The 19962-nt window shown below is 50.8% G+C and overlaps 1 protein-coding gene across 2 annotated transcripts in view; it reads right to left on the bottom strand.

The window, feature by feature from the left end:
- LOC111154694 (DnaJ heat shock protein family (Hsp40) member C11) overlaps window positions 1-19962 on the bottom strand; it is a 70105-nt gene that overhangs the window by 24154 nt on the left and 25989 nt on the right. For both annotated transcript variants that reach the window (XM_022514535.1, XM_022514536.1), the window contains exon 4: window positions 14389-14490. In XM_022514535.1, coding sequence (XP_022370243.1) covers window positions 14389-14490 — 102 coding nt within the window. The remainder of the gene's footprint in view (window positions 1-14388; window positions 14491-19962) is intronic.

Below are 19962 nucleotides of genomic sequence, written 5' to 3'. Positions count from 1 at the left end.
GCTCAGTCTGTTGAGCATCTGCCTTTGGTTCAACTCATGGTCCCAGGGCCCTGAGACTGAGTTCTACACTGGGTTCCCTGTGTGGTGGAGAGCCTGCTTCTCCCTCTGCCCCCTCCCCCTGCTTGTTCTCATGCTCTCTCTCTCTCTCAAATACATAAAATCTTAAAAAAAAACCAAACAAGCAAAAAGATGGTGGGCAATGTTACAGAAGAAAGACCACCACACGGAAGGCACATTCTTTGGGAAAAGAGCAGTGCCGCGGGGCGCCTGTGTGTGGCTCATTGGGTTAAGCCTCTGCCTTCGGCTCAGGTCATGGTCTCAGGGTCCTGGGATCGAGCCCCGCATCGGGCTCTCTGATCAGCAGGAAGCCTGCTTCCCCCGCCTCTCTGCCTGCCTCTCTGCCTAGTTGTGATCTCTGTCTGTTGAATAAATTAAAAAAACCCAAAATCTTAAAAAGAAAAAAAAAAAGAAAAGAGCAGTGCCGCAAGGCAGGAGCGAGGGTCCAGAGGAAGCCTCCCTGCGAGCCCTGCTTGCTGGCATCTGACCCTTGTAGAGCCCTCTCCTTGATTCTGCCCAGGACCAGAGACTCGCTCCTGTCCTACAGACCAGTGGGTGTGACTGGTGTGGCCTTCGGAGCTAGGTCACGGGACACCTTGCAGTTTTCTTCTAGGCCTCTCTGGAGGTGCTTTTGTTCGTTCGTTCTTTCTTTTTAAAAAAGATTTTATTTATTTATTTGATAGAGAGAGATCACAAGTAGGCAGAGAGGCAGGCTCCCTGTTGGGCAGAGAGCCCAACGTGGGGCTCAATCCCAGGACCCCGGGATCATGACCTGAGCCGAAGGCAGAGGCTTTAACCCACTGAGCCACCCAGGAGCCCCGTAAAGTTTGCTTTAATATACATAGGTACATTTTTTAAAGGAAATATTTCTGAAGTAGTTTTTGAATAAACCATTTTGTAGGTTCTCCAATATAATAAAACCAGTGTTGTTCAATAAACATTTTTAAACTTTAAAAATTATTTATTTTTAAAAAAAGATTTTATGTACTTATTTGAGAGAGACAGAGTGAGTGAGAAAGCATGCGTGCGTGCTCACACAAGCAGAGGGAGCAGCAGGCAGAGCGGGAGGGGGAAGCAGGCTCCCCGCCAGGCAGAGAGCACGATGTGGGGCTCAATCCCAGGACCCTGGCATCATGACCTGAGCCAAAGGCAGATGCTTAACTGACTGAGCCACCCAGGTGCCTTGGTCAATAAACATTTCAAAAAACTATAAGATTTTAATGATTTTAAGCACCCCTTCACACTCTCAAAAGTGTCCTGGTCTGGATGATGCAAGGCGGTCGCCGCATCTATGGGCCACGGGCCGAATGCCGCTGACAGGGAACGATGCCAGCCTCCGAGCTCCGCGAGCAGGGTGACCGGGTCTGACCTGAGTCTCCGCAGGCTCAGTCTGGCTGCCGTGCTGGGGGTCGGAGGGGGGAAGGAGGGAGGCAGGGAGAGCAGGCAGGAGAGGTTATTCCGTAACCTGCAAGGTGCTGACGGCAGGAAGGGCAAAAACCCGCTGTCCTAGGTATGCGGGTCTCGTAACTGGCTGCCTCGCTCAGCGCGTTCGTCCTGAGAGTTCGCGGTTGGTTCTCTACGGACAGGCAATCATATCTTACACCGAAAATCACAGCCCTTTCAACATTTACATCTCTTTTATAATTTGTCAAACTGCATTGGCTTAAAACTTCCAGAATAATGTTCAATATGGTTTTATTTCCTTTCCCAAAGAAAACTTTTAAAGTGATAGATATTTGTGTTAACTCTGCACTATCAAATGTCCCATCAGCGCCCAGAACAGCCTTTCAGACGAGATCGGGCGTGTTCAGGGTGGTACGGCCGTAGACCAGAAGAGCCTTTCAAAGTAAAAAAAAATATTGCTCACGTCATCACTTTTTCAACCATCTTGTTGTTTCTTTAAACAAGGCCAAAATAACCAAATACTTCAACCGGCCAGTGGCTTTTGAGACTCAACAGCCTCTGGTGCTGATCCAAGTCTACGGAAAAGGACTAACCCAGAAAGGTCACGAGAGCCGCCACACAGAATGTTAGGCTCCAGTGCCAGCCACGGCTGATGAAACAGACTGTCCCGGAGATGAATGATCACGTCACTGTGAGCTCACAAGGACATGGCTTTTAATATTTTAAGGAGTGGTTTGGATGCCTGCCTTCTGCTGTTCTTCCAGCTCAAGGAAATAACTTTTTGAAAACGGACTGGCCCCAGCACCAGAACCGGACGGCTTTCTTCTCTACGCGCTAACCAGGCGTTTGGCTGCAACTTACAACTCACTTTCAAAAACTTTCAAGGCAAAATGCTTTTATACGAGAAGTCCCAGCTTTGAGGAATGCAAGTCAGGTCCGAATTTTGACAGAAAATCAAAAAAGATAAGGAAAAAGAAAAAACAGATCTAAGGCTAGACAAACCGATGTGCCAGAGCTCTCCCAACACCTGCTGACTGAACACAGCCAGGCTCGTGTTCTTTTACTACTAATTCCCATTTTTCAAATAAAAAGAGTTTACAAAGGAAAATACCCACACATGTCACCTTATTTTTTAGTAGAGCGGGGTCATCAAACTTTTGCAGTTCGGCTCCAGACAGCACGTGAGGCTCTGTGGGCAACTACAGTTGAAACTGCTCAAGCCTGTGCTGTTACGGGAAGCATGAACAGCCACAGGTAATACTTAAATGAATGAGTGTTGCTGTGTTCCAGTAAAACTTTAAGACCACTGAAATCTCAGTTTCATATCATTTTTATGTGTCATGAATTATCCTTCTGATTTTTTAAAAGATTCTATTTATTTATTTTTAAAGATTTTATTTATTTATTTGACAGAGATCACAAGTAGGCAAAGAGACAGGCAGGGAGAGGAGGGGAAGCAGGGTCCCCACAGAGCAGAGCAGAGATCCCAATGCGGGACTTGATCCCAGAATGCCGGGCAGAGGTCTTAACCCACTGAGCCACCCAGGCGCCCCCTTTTTAAAGATTTTATTTATTTATTTAACACAGATAGAGAGATCACAAGTAAGCAGAGAAGCAGGCTCCCCGCTGAGCAGAGAGCCTGATGCGGGACTCGAGCCCAGGACCCTGAGACCATGACCTGAACTGAAGGCAGAGGCTTAACCCACTGAGCCACCCAGGCGCCCTTATCCTTTCTGATTTCTTAAAAACCATTTAAGATGTAATAAAAGTGGTTCTTAGCTCACGGGCTGGAGAAAACTAGATAGTAGGCCTCAGTTGGCTGACCCTCGTTCCACGGTACTTAACTCTGCTATCAGCATATAAAACAACGATGACAGTTATGAAGCTCTTTACATACCGTCATGACGCACTGAAAAACTGTCAGTGGGACACACAACAGCCACAGATTGCCAGCTGAGACATTTGTGACTGTGTAGGAGCTGGAGGATTCAATCTGTCATACAGGCCAGTTTCTGCCTTCCCCCTGCCAAAGTACCTCGACTCCGGGGCACAGGACCCAGAAACCCAAAGTTTCAAACTGTCTTCAAGCAACGAGGTAACAGTAATAACAATGTAGCACGACTTGGCAAGTGAGTATGATTTATTCAGTGTCTCAGGTTTTGAGGTCTTCAGTAAAAATCACAGATTTAAGGAGCTGAACACTAGCAGCTATAGCTGGAGAGATCCCCTTTAAAGCATCTGGTCCAACCTCTAAACTACAAGCCCACTGGGTCATCATCTTCCTAGCGTCCAACGAACCACTCGTAAGTCAACTCTTTTTTCTTTAACCGTTACATAAAAAGAGCGCCACCGGCAGACTAATAGTTCCCATCCAGCCACCATCTGAATTCCCTCTGGAGCTTGTTCAAATACACATTCCCAGGTAGCAGCCCGAGACTACCCTTCAGCTGCCCTGAGAATCTGCACTTTTTAAAAAAAGATTTTATGTATATATTTGAGAGAGCACATGTGTGCACACAAGCACCAGTGGGGGGAGGGGCAGAGGGAGAGGTGGACTCCCCGCTGAGCAGAGAGCCCGATGTGGGGCTCCATCCTGGGACCCGGAGATCATGACCTGAGCCAGAGGCAGACGCTTAACCGACTGAGCCACCCCATTTTTTTTTTTTTTTTAAAGATTTTATTTATTTATTTGACAGAGAGATCACAAGCAGGCAGAGAGGCAGGCAGAGAGAGAGAGGAGGAAGCAGGCTCCCCTAGAGAGCAGAGAGCCCGATGCGGGGCTCGATCCCAGGACTCCGAGATCACGACCTGAGCCGAAGGCAGCGGCTTAACCCACTGAGCCACCCAGGCGCCCCCACCCCATTTTTTTTAACTGAAAATTTTATCGAGATAATTGTAGATTCACATGCAGTTGTAAGAAATGAGAGAGATCTGATGCATCACATTTCTTTCAATGGCTACGTCTTGCACAACTACAGTACAGTATCATGACCAGGATATTGACATTGATACAATCCAACCTTCTTGTTCAGATTTCCTCAGTTTTATTTACTTTTTCATTTGTGGCACGTGCATTTAACTGTATACAACCTGATCACCTACTTGGGTTCATGCCTCCAGAACGAGTCAGCATATGGAACACTTCCACCGCCACAGGGATCCTTGTGTTGCCCATTTAGAGCCGGGTTCCTCCACTCTCCTCCCCTCCCCTCCATCCAACCCCTGGTGACCCCAGGTCTGCTCTCCAACTCGACAGGCTTTTAAAGATTTTGTCTGGGAGAGATAGAGAGAGACAGACAGACAGAGACAGAGGGGCAGAAGAAGAGGGAGAGAGAATATCTCAAGCATACTCTGCACAGATCGTAGAGCCTGACATGGGACTCGATCTCACAACCCCGAAATCACGGTCTAAGCCAAAATCTAGAGTCAGACACTTAGCCGATGAAGCCACCCAGGCTCCCCCCCCACCCCCGACAGTCTTTTAAGTTGAAGACACTGCATCTGCAGAGTTGTGGCCACTTTTGGTTCCTCTATTTCCATGATTATGGACAAACATCAGTCTTCTGGTGCAATTATCTCCAATAAGTAAATTTGGATTTTTGGTTAAACCAATAGGATTGTTCTCCTGAAACCCTCCTCCCTCCCAAAGTGACACTCAAGGAATACCAAGAGCGACAGGATAAAAGATGCAAACCAAGCCTTACTAGAAACTGGAAAAGAATGGAGGTGGTCATTGACTGAGCAGAGAAAGATACGAGGCTTCTGCTGGCTCCGGGACCAGAGGGACCAGTCGCCCACTCAAAGGAGACCAGTGACAGAGGCCTGCTCTCTGAAGAAATCACAGGAAGGCATGCCAGGTCCAGCGGAGGCAGAGTGGGCTGGGGTGGGGTGGGGTGAGGCAGGTACTGTAAGCAAGGAACGAGGTGAAGGGAGACTCACACGGAATGGTCCGCTCCCGACTTCCCACCCCTCAGCAACAAGACTGCCGGCAGCCAGGTGAGAGACTGGGGGTTTCCTCTCCAGAGAAGTACCACCTGGTAGGTAGAAAAAGCCTTTCAACACTAACCTTTGTGTGGGTGCGGGGGATGGGAGTCTCCTTCCAAACACCCCAGAGTTAAGGTTATCGGTGTCAAGCCCTGCCAAGTCCATGACTGTCCCCTGAGTCTCAATGCCTCAAGGGCAGCCGGCCAGAGATTAGCAGACATTTGAGGAAAACCTCCAACATGGAAGTCTAAAACCAAGTAAAGATCAAAAAGAACCAGAAAGAAGCAGAGGATACAAATGCCAAAGAAAATGGCAGGAAATGACTAAGTAATACGCTCAGTAAAAGAGACTGCATTAATCCTAAAAAACAGCATTTATGAACGCTTAGTAAGTGTTGGGGACACTCTGAAGTATTCGACATGCATTACTCCGTTGAACCTTTCCATTAATAACGAGGAGGCTACTGTTACTGTCTCCATTTCACAGATGAAGACACCAAGAACAGAGGCCACGTGTCTTGCTCAAGGCCACACAGCTGGGGGGTGTCAGAGATAGGACAGGACACAGGGCAACTCTCTACACGGTTCAAGAACCAAAGCCCTTCCTTGTACCTCCGCAAGAATTTGGAAAACAACAAATTGAATAAAGTTCTTGGCTATTAAAAAATACGGCAGGATTTTTCACACTGATAGGAAGGCAAGAAAACCACCTAGAAAAAGAAACTCTCTAACAAGTAGAACTGATCAAAAATATGCAAAACAGAGAGGAAAACATTAGCAAGTGAGACGATGAGTCCAGAGGGCCCAATATGTGAAACGGAAGGAATGTGGACAGAAGGAGAGGAGAGTTCGGAAGAGTGAACGTGAGAACACGCGCCAGGGCTGCGGCATGGGCGTGGGGCTGGGGGGTGGGTCCACTGCGCACTCCGGACTCCACTGAGCAGCTCACCCAAGGCCTCCCACACGCAGCTGCGCCAGCCCAGACAGGAAAACCCTACAGGCTTCCACAGGGGGAGAAGACCACCCCACATGGGAATGAGAACAGGAATGGGTCTTCTCAACACCAGTCCCAGAAGCTAGAAGACACTGGAATGAGGTCTTCCAAGTTCAGAGGAAAGATGACTTCCAAACTGGAGCTTCACATCCTGTTGAATTGTAGGTTGGAAAAAAAAACACACACAAAAAAACCCTGTTGTTTTTTAGGTCTAAAACAGATCAAGAGCAGCCATTTCTAACATTAAACACAGAGCTCTCACTAAACGCTGAGACACACTTCCTACCATGTGCGTGTCTATCTATACACACACTGAGAAAGACCCAGACACCAGCTTTACGCTTAGTTAGGTCTGAAGATCCAATCGAGACATTCTGAGTTAGGGGAAGGCCGCGTTTCACCTCCGGAAAAATGCTGCGGCACCACCTCTCCCAGCTGAACTTCTACACGTCCTGGGACCCCTCGAGCTCAGACCGAGGAGCTCGTGGACGCAGAAACCCGGAGACCAGACACCCACTCGCAGGGGAAGGCGTACACTGCGGACGGCAGCGAAAATGACTGAGTCACGACTTCGCGAAACGCACAGACGTCTGCACGAGTAGGAGGTGTGGGTAGAAAACAAGTCCCAGAAGTCCACCTAGAGCACGGACCACTTCTGTGAAGCTCGAAAACAATAAAAACCAAACAGCAGATCACTCAAGCACGTATCCAATTTGTGACAAAGTTTAAAAGGCAACAGAATGACCCCCTTTGACTGGTGTTTCTTTGCGGCCCAGAGATGGGGCAGGAGGGGGCCACGGAGGCGGACGCCCGGTGCAGGCAGGACTCTTGTCCCAGGTCAGGCGGGGTGTACCTCCACGTCCCTGACCACTGTTAGGGCTCAGACGTCACATGTGATCCGCTGTACGCATGTGTATGTGTAAGTACTTATGTTATTATTTTCTCTTTCAAGAGACAATAAAATGGGGGAGAAAAGAACCAAGAAATTTGACTTCCAGGATTTCCCTTCATGAAGCTGCTGGAAGATGGGTCTTCTCCACAGGAAGGGACAGAGGGAGCCCACTGAGGGGAGGGGGGTGCTGTTCCGGGCTCCCGGGCCCAGCAGTGCCCCTGTGGCTGCTCCTGGGGAACAAGGTGTTGCCTGAGCGAACAGAAACACATTCCTAGGAAGCCAGTGAGGAGAGTCGTGGGGCCCCAGCCGTACAGCAGGCCAGAGAGCAGGCTCCAGACTGGAGTGCGACCAGGGAGGGTGAAGCGGGGCCTCAGAGGATGCCAATAGGATGGGTGAGAGACAGAAGACCTAAGAGCAGGGGCGCCTGGGTGGCTCAGTTGTTAAGCGTCTGCCTTTGGCTCAGGTCATGATCCCGGGGTCCTGGGATCGAGCCCTGCGTCGGGCTCCCTGCTCTGCGGGAAGCCTGCTTCCCCCCTCCCGCTCCCCCCTCTCTCTGGTGCCTCTAGGGCAGGGGCAGCAGCGAGGCCTGGAAAGACCAGCGGGGAGCGGCGAGAACTTGTTTTTGTAGTAGGTCGAGTAACTGACTTTCTCAACTATTTATGCGTATTACTTAGACCACAAAAAAACTGAGAAAAATGTTCCCATACCTCAGACTTCAAAACTAGAGTCTCCTTAAAAACGATTAAAATCTTGGGGCGCCTGGGTGGCTCAGTGGGTTAAGTGTCTACCCTTGGCTCAGGTCATGATCACGGGGTCCTGGGATGGAGCCCCGCCTCGGGCTCCCTGGTCAGCAGGGAGTCTGCTTCTCCCTCTGCTGCTCCCCCCACTCATGCTCTCCAATAAATAAAAAAATCTTTAAAAGTGATTAAAATCTCAAAAAGGCCTTATGCATATTTAACAATCAGTAGACTTCTTGTGCCTGTAAGTGTCAAAAATTTCCTCCCTGGGAAGAGCCACATAACCAAATGACACCATTACTCACAGGCAGGGCCTGGAGTGAGAGAGACCCCCCCGCACCCCAACCCAGAGGTCATCAGAGAACTCCACCCAGCCCGGATGGGAGCACCACCTGCCGGCCGGGAATCCACTCCCACACTGACTCTGTGAACAGCCGGGAAAACTTATTTTTATCTTAATTATATAACTCCCCCCACCCCCCCACCCCCCTGGAAGATGTAGGTCCTTGCTGCTCTGTGTTCAGGATGAGATGGTGGAGAAAAGTGTGGTTTCCTTTAGTCCCCAGCAGCCCGCCTTGTTCCTCGCACCAAGCCAAAATCGTCTTTGAGCTGTTGGTTCTGTTCTCCGCAACTACCACAAATTAAGACCAGTTGCTGCTTCTCCACAGGGAGGGGGAAGCTGTGCCTCTCTGACCTCAGCTCCTACTAACTCCCTCCACCACTGCTGCACATACTCACCTCTTTGCTATTCCTCGAACATACCAGACCCACCTTATCCCTTTGAACTGGCTGCTCCTTCCATCCAGAAGGTTCTTCCCCGATACCCACACGGTAACTCTTCTCTCCTCTTAGTTTCAGTGTCGCTTGCTCAGCAAGGCCCGAGCACCCCATCTAAAACTGCAGTCCTCCCCCCTTACCTCGCCCTATCTCCCCACTTCGGCATTATTGCCTCCTAACATAGTACATAATTTACGTGTCGCGTCTGTGGTGTAGTATCTGTCTCTCTCAACTCGAATCCCAGAGGGCAGGGGCTTGTCTGCCGTTCTCTGCCGCACGCCCACATCTGGAGCAGGGCCTGGCTCGGTACGGGCACCCGGTCTACACCGCCTTGTGAACCCGAGTCACCTTTAGCTTACCCACCCCCGACCCACCACTGCTCTAAACTGCTGTTGCTAGTAGTAAGCCCAGACAGTGCAGAGCACCATTTCTCCCCGGCTCCTCTTCTCTGAGCTAGCCCGGGTCACCTTTCCACTCTAGTTCACTGTGATATTCTAGAACTGTGGTTTTGTCCTCTGGCCTTGGGTCACCGGAGAATATGACAGACACATCTTCACTGACATCATTCATAGAAATTCTGAGCATGCCACGTGACAGCCCTTCTCCCATGACGAGAAGCTTCTCACCAGGCTGGAGATGGTGCATTCATCAACCCTCTTTGAGGGGAATCAGTCGTTCATTCAGTCAGGAATGCTCCGTTCTGAATTACTGTCATGTTTGTATTTTATCTGGCCATAAGGATAACGTGAGAAATTTCTGTCAAACGCATTCTCAGTGACTAAATGAAACTTCCCCCAGGAGGCAAGTGCGTTAAGAGCAACGTGCAGCCGCTTTCCAGCTGCTGGGCCCAGGGTGGCTCTTGAGGTCGTGTCCGCAGAGTCGCTGTGGGATCAGAGTCAGAACCTGTGTTGCCTGAGCTCAGCGAGGATCAAATGTAGACTCACCGGAATTCCAAGGATGGCCCCACCCTCGTGTCCCCACACCCCCCAAACAGCAGTCTCTCACTTGGACACCTTGATTCGGAGCGGTGACGCTGACAGGATGGGGGAGGACAGCCTCCTGCCTCCCGCAAAGGCTCTGCCTCCTCACTTGGTCCCATCTTCTACGACAACTTCCCAGTCTCTTCCCCTGCGGTGGCTGCCTATTTCTGCAAACGCTAAATCGTCCCCTCCTGCCATCGAACACAACAAACATATGGGTCCAAAGAGCTTTCCTTCGGCACAATTTTCCTGTCAGCAAAGCCGAGTCGGTTTATGACATCAGAGCCATTTCCCCCGAACAGACTGAAGTCATAGCCACGGGCTCATTCGAATGCCTACGACCGTCAGCCGCGGCAGCCGAGACACAGCTTTTTATTTTTTTTTTAAATATTTTATTTTTTATTTATTTGAGAGAGAGAGAGACAGTGAGAGAGAGCATGAGCGAGGAGAAGGTCAGAGGGAGAAGCAGACTCCCCGTGGAGCTGGGAGCCCGATGCGGGACTCGATCCCGGGACTCCAGGATCATGACCTGAGCTGAAGGCAGTCGCTCAACCAACAGCCACCCAGGCGCCCGAGACACAGCTTTTTAAAAACCCTTTAAAAATAATTGAGTAATGTAATCCTGCATCTTTATGAAAACGTTTTGGGATTTAAAAATATTTTTACTGTTACATGTCTTCCTTGATACATTATTTAAATTCTTTTCCCAATAAAGCGGAATCCTATTTTTAAGCTATCGCAGGAACCAGGCCGATAAGCCGGCCTTCCGGAAATCAGAGAGGAGGTCTTGCCAGGGAGCTTACGTGGACCTCTGAACGGCGAAAAGGAAACGGACAGGACGCAGCGAGCCCCTGAACTGTTCCGTAATGGGATCAGCAGGCGGCCCGCCTACCCCCGGAGGCAGACGGCGGCGGCCCCCCAACGGCTCCCCAACAGCTTGTGACTTAGCGCTCTGCTTCGCACGGAATGGGAACAAGGTCCCCAGAAGGCGGCAGTAACGTCCGCTGTCTGACCCCAGAGCGGCCGCCGTGGCAGGGAGGGACGGCTTCCGGGCATTAACAAAGGAAAGAATCAAGGGAACCAATCTCAAGTGAATGCAACACGGAACAACCCTATGGTGGGATCCTAAGTCTTTAAAAGGCAAGCTCTGTAAACGGATTGAGACAAGGAGACAGAGATCCGGAGGATGGAGGGAGGGAGGGTGGCCGGGGCAGTGCAGCGACAGTCCAGTCGTACGTGGCGCTCTCGATGGGGACGAGCCTCGCTGTCTGGCCCGGCCGCGAACACCCTCCCAGAGCTGCTCAGTGCCGGGGCCCGGGAGGTCCTCGGATGCAACCAACCTGAGCCTGGGGGTCTCCGCCAGAGGACTTTCCTCTCATGCAGCAAACACAGAAAACAGGGGCGAGGAAACTAAGGACTTTGGGGTCTTCTGACCCTAAGCAGTGGGTTTTGGGGCAAACCTTCCATTGCACGCAAGGGGAAACTGAGCTAAGACAGGAGAAGCAGCCTGACCCAGGGACCAGGATGGGAGGGAGGACTCTGAATCCCTGTGCAGGGCTCCTGACTCCAAGTGGAAGGTTCCACCACACCGTCTCTGGCATCTGCTCGTGAGCGTGTCTACACGCGTTCCGCTGCCGGCTCGCACACCGGAGCTGGGGGCTGCGCTGTCATTTCTGAGCCCCACAGTGCTTTCCCAAGCTCATTCGTACAAGCCAGGACTCACAGCTAGCTGGGCACGCTGAACACCACTGGGCCAAGGCCGCAGCAGAAGGCTGATGGTGTTGTCAGAGGACCATTTTGAAATCCCGGTTGCCAGACCCCATCCAGACCCAACCACCACGGGCCCAGAACCTCCTGACCAAACCAAGCGCTTCCCATGCAGTGCTGGAGGCAAAACGGAAATGAAATTGAGTTCTTAGCCTCACTAGTACCTGATAAGTACCACTATGCATTTCTTTAACAGGCTTGTCTGTCTCTAATAAATTAACTCCTGTTTCCTATTTTTAAAATCATTTCCCAGGACGCCTGGGTGGCTCAGTCGGTTAAGCAGTGGCCTGCAGCTCAGGTCATGAGTGTCCTGGGATCGAGTCCTGCACTGGGCTCCCAGCTCAGTGGGGAGCCTGCTTGTCTCTCTGCCTCTGCCTGCTACTCTGCCTGCTTGCCACCCCCCCGCCGACAAATAAATAAATAAAATCTTAAAAAAAAAAAAAAAAGGTTAAGTAATTTCCCAGCTTGTATGACAGAAAAGCCAAACAGCTTCATTCTTTTTTTTTTTTTTTTTTAAATATTTTATGTATTTGAGAGGGAGAGAAAAAGAGAGAGACAGAGACCGACTGAGGGGAGGTGCAGAGAGGGGAGGGAAAGGGACAAGCAGACTCTGCCGTGAGTATCGAGACCGACACAGGGCCCAATCCCACGACCCTGAGATCATGACCTGAGCTGAAAACAAGAGGCCGACAACTCAACCGACTGAGCCACCTAGACGCCCCCAAATGGCTTCATTTTACAGACAAGAAGACGAAGCACAGATCACATGCTTTGCTCCGGGTCCCGCATCACTGTATCAGAGTCAGAAATTCCAATCTGTGACTTTTCTCACCTGACCTCTCTGCCTGTTCTTGGTACACACATCCTACTAGAAAATCCCCGCCCAACAAACTCTTTCTGGTAACAACAGAGAGAAATGCCTGTCCAAGATTCAGACGGCAGTGCCAAAAACGGAACCTGCCTTCCAGTCCCTTGGCACAGGTCAGTGCTCAGCCTGATGGTCATCGGCAGTGTCCTTCCTCTGTGGTTTTCTTAACAGAGGAGATCACCCTGTCTTCTTAGGATGAGAACGTTCCAAACCCTTCCACTATGAAAAGAAAACCCTCAGAAATGGAATAAAAGACCCAGCTCAAAACCTCTCCCTGAAATGCTGCATAGCCCACATCTGGCTATCACTCACTATTTCTGGTTAGAAACCGTCTTATTTGGAAGCGGTTTATCCAAGTAGCGCAGTATTAGGAATTTTACAATAACTTGCACGCTTGTGTGAAACGGTCACAGCTGTGCTCCCTCATTCCACAGAAACATGGCCCGGAGACACATTTCCACAGACTCCCAATAAGCAATCACTGCGCACACCCAGATGGCCAATTTTATTGCAGGACACAGAGGTTCAGGCTACTGTGACTTTCTCTTTCCCCTTCGTTGCTCTGAATGCGGCAGAGCTCCAGCCAGTGCAGCAAAGACACCAGAGCAACAGCGCGCTCCCGCCGGGCTCCCAGCCCATCTCCCCAGCCCTCGCTCCATCTGCCAGCGCTGACCCCTCAAATCAGACCTCCCCACAGTGTGCGGCCCTGACCGCTGGCTCCGCGAAGGTCCCCCATGAGCACGGTTCAGGCGCCCCCGAGATCTTTAGTGCCCTCGACTATGTCACCCGCCCCGAGTCGGTTTGACCGGTGTTTCAATTCTCCACCAGCCTGTGACCAAAAGCCGCTCGCCACCACTGACGCCATCATCTGTTGCAGGGAGGCTGGGTAGAAAAGAGAGGTGTGGGCATTTATAAATATACTTTGAAATGCAGGCTTCAAATAGACGGCAGTGTTCTGAATATACAGTCCTCTAACTGCTGTGGGAGTCTTTAAAAAATCCACTTTCGGGAATATATTTGATCAGAAGTTCGTATTATCGCCCCTCCCAGCTGTACACCAGCGTCTGTTCTTTTCCTGCAGGAGACGCTCGGGCCGCCTGCCAGGCCACCCTGGTCACGTTGACTGAGGCCGAGCCTCGCTTACCCACGCACTGAACGGGAACACGGGGCCGCATTCGGTTAGCCACTCGCACATCTGGTACCTCTGACTGACTGACGCGTCCCATTTGCCGCAGGGCTGGGACACGGACTCAGAACGCGCTTCCCTAACAAACCAAAGGACAGAGATACGGTACATGGGACTGAGAAGTAGCTCCCAGACTCAGGCACGTTGCTAGGTCACAGGACTCAAACTCCCCTGGGGACCTGACCGAGTCAAAGGGGGTCATCTTGTCGCTGCCACAAGAGCCCAGTGACTGGTGTTCACGGCCCCGTTGTCCGGAGAGGATAAAAGCCTAGGCCCCTGCACAGGGCAGTCTGGAAGTGTCCCATGTCCCAAGCGATGCAGGGAACCCAGCTGCCTCAGTGTGGTCAGGTGGCCGCCCTCTCCCTGACAGCGAGTGTCCCCTGACTGTCACCCAGCAAGAGTGTGGGCAGCTCGACTGCAGGGAAGGGTCTCGGGGACCCGCCTGTGCTGCTTGCTGTCTGGGATGTCGCCTTGGCTTTGGGGAACCGTGGGATTAGTGTTGCTGCCCTGCACACGGCTGAAAACCCTTTTCTCGGTCCTCGGCCACAGCTTTGCTGAAAGCCACCGGGAGCTGCTTTCCATAAAGACGCCACTTGGATAAACAAAACTTTGTTCCACCAGTTTTGTACGTTATTACCTTAAAAACAAACAAACAAACAAACAAAACCCCAGCAGCACCACGGATCTCGGGCTGGCCTCCTGCCTCGCACGCCCCGCGCCGTCCTCGCGCGGGCCTGGCTCACCTTGGGGTTGGTGCGCTGCTGCAGCCTCCGCTCCTCCCGCTCTCTCTGCAGCCGCTCAAACTCTTCCCTGATTTCGGCCGGCGTTCTCCTCCGCTCCACCACCTGCGGGCACAGTAGAAGGAGACAGGTAAGGACCCAGAAAGCAAGGCAGACAGACGCAAAGAGCTGACATGGTTAACTGGCGAGTCTGCGTGGCCTGGGGTCGTGTTCCTTTCCCCAGGACTTAACAACGCCAGCGACGCCCAGTGGGGTTTTCTCCTGTGGACACGGGCTGTGGTGAGGCGAGGCTCACGGTCACACCCACTTAGCTCTGTCCTCATTGTCCCCGCGGCCGTGCTTCTCCTCAGCTCTCCGGGGAGACGGAAGCACGATTTCCCTGGTTTCAGTAGCTGATGCGAGGCTGCAGGAACCTTACAAAGAACACATCACCTTATTTTTAAATTTTCATTTATTTTTTGAGAGACAGGGTGAGAGAGAGAGCTCGCACACAAGTGTCAGGGTGGGGGGTGACAGAGGGAGAGGGAGGGGGAGAATCTTAAGGAGGCTCCACACCCAGCCTGGGGCCCTGCTCGGGGCTCGATCTCACCACCCTGAGATCATGAGCCGAGCTGAAATCAAGAGTCAGACACTTAACCGACTGGGTCACCCAGGCTCCCCAAGAACACATCACCTTAAGTCTCATGGTCTAAATTCCCAACGGTCCTAGCACAGACAATAAACCTTAAAGACGGAAGCAAAGGGCAAAGGGGCCCACACAGCCTGGCCGTTTCTCCCCAGCGCGCCGGGGCCATCGCTAGAGATGCCTTCTGGGCTTGGACCAAGGGGTCTTCGGCCATCAGGTTGGGCATTTTTTGCAACCTTCCACACTACAGTACGATAGGACCCTGAGAACGTAGGATGTCGGGTGCACTTCTGCACCCACAATTCTCTCTCTCTTTTTTTTTTTAATTTTATTTATTTATTTGACAGAGAGAGATCACAAGTAGACGGAGAGGCAGGCAGAGAGAGAGAGAGAGAGGGAAGCAGGCTTCTTGCTGAGCAGAGAGCCCGATGCGGGACTCGATCCCAGGACCCTGAGATCATGACCTGAGCCAAAGGCAGCAGCTTAACCCACTGAGCCACCCAGGCGCCCCAATACCCACAATTCTCATACTGACGGGCAGACCCCCCTGAATACTGGGGGCCGCACAATGATGTCGGATCAATGAGGAAATAAGGCCTCCCACTGCGGCTTTTCTTAGCACGTCATGAAGCAGAGATATCCAAGAGGCAACAGAAGGCCACTGTGGGCCTAAGGCCCCATATCTGTGAAAGAGGAAACCGCACCATGTGATTTTAGGGTCCAAGATGCCACGGCCTGTGAGAAACACCGAGATCAGGGTGGGACAGCATCAGGAGCTGGGCGGGGGGGAAGCCCTGAGAGCACATTGCCTATAGCAGTGGGAGAAACACAGAGGAGCCTTGAGAGGCTGCTCACAGAACAGCTAAAAAGGGAGGTGATGTGAGAAGAAGCAATCCTGGAAATCACAAGTTTAAAAAATTGTTTAAAAAAATACACACAGCAAAAAATCAAAATAGTACAGGAGGATATAAAGCAAACCGTGCAACTCGCCTATAGCACCCTCTTTCCCACCATCCCTCCCACAGGCTAACATCGACTTTTTCTGTGTCTTCTAGACATCTCTGTGCTCACATACACGTGTGTATGTGTATTTTCTGTGTCTTCTAGACATCTCCGTGCACACATACGTGTGTGTATGTGTATTCTAACACATAAATGGGTTATAGTCTAGGTTTTGTGCACCTTGGTTTTATTATTCAGCAATAAAGAAAAAGTAATATAAAAACTGGCTTATCCAAAACAAAAACAAAAACAAAAACAAAAAAACAACACTGAGAAATGTGTTTACTACTTCTCTCAGGAAGTAAAGAGAAAAAAATAAAGAAAACGTTTTCTCCTCTCATAACCCGATACAACCAAGAATTACTAAAAGGGGGCAGTAGTTCTCGTAAAGGAAGTTTTAAAATAAAAACACAAAAATCATCCAAGAACAAATAAATCAGTGGCACCAGTGACTGCTCTGTGGCCTCCAGCACCGTCCTCGGTCGTACTGAATGGATACGGAGGTTCAGCCCGCTGGTTCTCTGCAGCTGAGGTGTGAGCACCCACCCTGCGTACCTACCCCGGACTGAGCTGGGGGCAGAGCCGGGGCAGGGAAGCTCAGGGCTTCAGCTTCTATGGCATCTCTGTCTCCCACCAGCTTCTCCCTTCAGCACAGAGAATAAAAGCCAAAGAGCTTCAGAGAGACAGAAGTTACCAACTACTCCATTTAACCATGGAGATCAAGAAAGATCAGGAAAAAAGGATTTAAAGTATTTTAGAAATTCTTCACGACCTCTGAACCCCAACCTATGACTGTGGAACCTGCCAGTGGTGACCTAAGTGCTGCACTACCAAGGTCAGGCAGGGTCTGGACGGGAAGCGCCTGCCGCACGGGTCCCGGAATAACCTGCCTGTTCCGCCTGGACAAGAAGGCTTCCCACCGAACACTCTGTCCCGCGGGACACCGGTGTTGATACTGCAGACTAAGCATGAGTTTGACAAGCCAAGCTTTAACCAGCAACACAGACTCCGTGAATATGCCTCTCTCCTGATATTTTTTAAATACACAGATTTGTAAGATTTCAGGAGTTATAAGACTGGAAAGCGTCAGGCTCTGCAGAGGCCAGAGCAAAACAAGATTTGTTTTAGAAATTCTAGAGCTGTCTGACCTTTGCTGACTGAATTAATAGCTGTAAATCCCTCTCTCTGCCATACTCTGTGATAAGCTGAAGAGGCAAATATTCCAAACGTGTGAAGTCATTCCATTTCTAGTCAATTTTACACCGGTTTGGCAAACAGCTGGTGCATAATCAGAGCGGACTACAAAGTCAAGACGACTGGCACCTCCAGAGCGGTGAAGAGCTGGGTAGCGCAGGGCAGAGTCTCGCTTCCAAGGCTCCCAACATAGTTTGTCCTTTCTGCCCTTTACACGCAGTGCACCACGGCAGAGAAGGGAAGGAGACCGAGTCAGCCACACGTCACTTTCCTCCATCTCAGTTACCCTTAGATAGACGTACCCAGGAACACAGTGCCCAGAACCACATGCCAGCTGGTGAATACCAGACACTTTCCGTTAACAGGGCAGATCACGTGCAGCCCCTGACTCTACACACCTGTCCCGTTCACCTTAACTGTCCATTCACCAATGAGGTCCGTCCCTGCGCTAGCCAGGAAGATCGATCCGCCTTGTGGAAGAGGGGGTAGGGGTCCCTAAAAGCAAGGCAGCGTGGTAGAAGGACAGAAGGCAGGCTCTCCCACCCTGCCTCTAACCTCCTGGCAGCCTCAGGGGTGCGGGGAGGGTCACGTCACCTCTCTAAGCCTCGGGTCCCTGCCACAGGGATGGGGTTAGACTACAGGATTCCTGAGGGGTTGTCTGCTCTGAAAATCCCGAGTCCAGCTACTTGACTTTGGTTTTGGAACAATTTTAGAAAATTATTCAGAACTTTAGAAAAATTACAAAGACAGTACAGGAAGTTCTCCTACACCCTCCCCGCAGCTTCCCCCGATGTTAACACCTCACATAGCCCCAGGACAGCGGCCCAATCTCAAAGCCAACCCTGGAGCACTCCAAGGAGCGGAACCCGGACTTTCTCAATTTCATCAGCTCTTCCACTAACACCCCTTGTGTGTTCTGGGATCCGGTTTAGGCTCCAGCCTTGCTTTCTGCCATCCCGTCTCCTTAGTCTGCGAGAGCTTCTAAGTCTTTGTTTTCATGACCTTGACCATACCGCAGCTCTGCCTAATGCGGGCTGCTGTCGTAGCCGTTGTAAGATGGACGTCAAGGAGACAGGGAAGAGTGAGATGTGGATACGGGCAGGGCCTGCGGACAAAAACTAGACCGCGGGCAGTGTACGCCAAAGGACGTTATGGAACATCTCCCAGCGCTACTGAGTCACGGGTTCTCCTCTCCGCCGGCTCACGGTCACCAGCTTCAATGCCACCAAGCACTCCCAGATCAAAGGTGAAGCTAGCCACTCAAGCCAAGTTCATTTTCAACATGGGTATTGCACAAACACTGCTAACCAACTTGGGTGACTAAAATGGCTGGTTTCACAAGTGGCGATCACTTGTACGTCTGCATCTTCTTCCTTCGGAATTCTGCTGGAGAATGACAAAGCCTCTCGAAGGTTAAAAGAAAAAAAAAGGGCAAACGCACAGGTGGCTCAACTGGTTAGGCATCTGAGCCCCCTTTAAAAAAATCTCATTTGTCATAAAGAGAGAAAGAGAGAGAGAACACACAAGCGGGTGGAGCAGCAGGCAGAGGGAGAAGGCGGCTCCCCACTCAGCAAGGAGTCCGATGCAGGACTTGATCCCAGGACTCTGGGATCATGACCTGAGCCAAAGGCGATGCTTAACTGACTAAGCCACCCAGACGCCCCTAAGCATCTGACTCTTGATTTCAGCTCAGGTGATGATCTCAGGGTTGTGGAATCATGCCCCCTGTCGGGCTCTGTGCTGAGTATGCAAACCACTCGGGCTTCTTTCCCTCTGCCCCAAACCCCTGCTTACTCTCGCTCTCTCTAAAACTAAACAAAACAAACCTTGAAACGGACTAATGGCCGAAAGCAGGGCTTGTACCTTGTGCAGCCTGAACAAGCTCAGGTTTCCTCCCCAGGGCCCGCCAGGCGGGCTCTGACATCTCGGGACTAAAGGCGTCTCAGGTGCTATGGTTTTGACAGTGCCCTCCCTCCTCCAGCCACTGCCTGTATGTTCAGACTAACAGGTATGTGGCAAGCGGATACTGTCAGCAATTAGAAAAGTTTAAAAGTTGAACAACACCAGCAACAGCGCAAAGGGAACTCAGCTGAAGCCGGAGAATCCGCACGTTAACCAGTAGGTGCGCGACGGTCTCTTGAAGAAGTCAGGATGCCAGCCGCACAGAATGCTCTGGAGTGAGACCGTTCCTGTGCGACATGAACAATGGGCTCTGTTTCTATCGTATGTCAGGCACCCATACCTTTCTTAGTAAATATCGGGGAGTTATCTTCATGTGCTCTTCCCTGAAGGCATTTTTATCTTCAGTGAAAGCTTAGTATCAATGCAAAAAAAGCAAAATGCAAAAAAGCTTAGTTATCAATGAAAAAAAAAAAAAGCCAATTCTGATCGATGAGAACTTAATTTCCTTATAAAGTAGCTTACTAAAATATATGAATAGAAAAGCTTATCCATTCACCATCTGTGACTGCCTACATACTTTTATAATCATTACTGTGTGTGTGGTTTTGCTTTGTTTCTAATGGGGAGATAATTTGGTTTGGTGAGAGGAAACCAGGCAGTTATTTTGTCAGGAAGACGTTATCCCGCCACTCCATTAGATGGGCTGATGGTGCTGGGATTTAACCACCCAGACTCCAAAGCGGGAGCCTCCGGCCTTTCAGGGGCCCTGAATGCACCCATCCAAACCCCAACTGACCCACGTGTTCAAAACACAAGGGAGCTTGACCATGTGCACAAAGGATGAGGACAAAGTC

Source organism: Enhydra lutris, unplaced genomic scaffold, assembly GCF_002288905.1.
Source record: "Enhydra lutris kenyoni isolate GAN:26980312 unplaced genomic scaffold, ASM228890v2 scaffoldscaffold38, whole genome shotgun sequence".
Taxonomy (NCBI): Eukaryota; Metazoa; Chordata; class Mammalia; order Carnivora; family Mustelidae; genus Enhydra; species Enhydra lutris.
The sequence above is the reverse complement of the archived record's forward strand: the minus strand, read 5'-3'. Positions and strand labels throughout refer to the sequence as shown.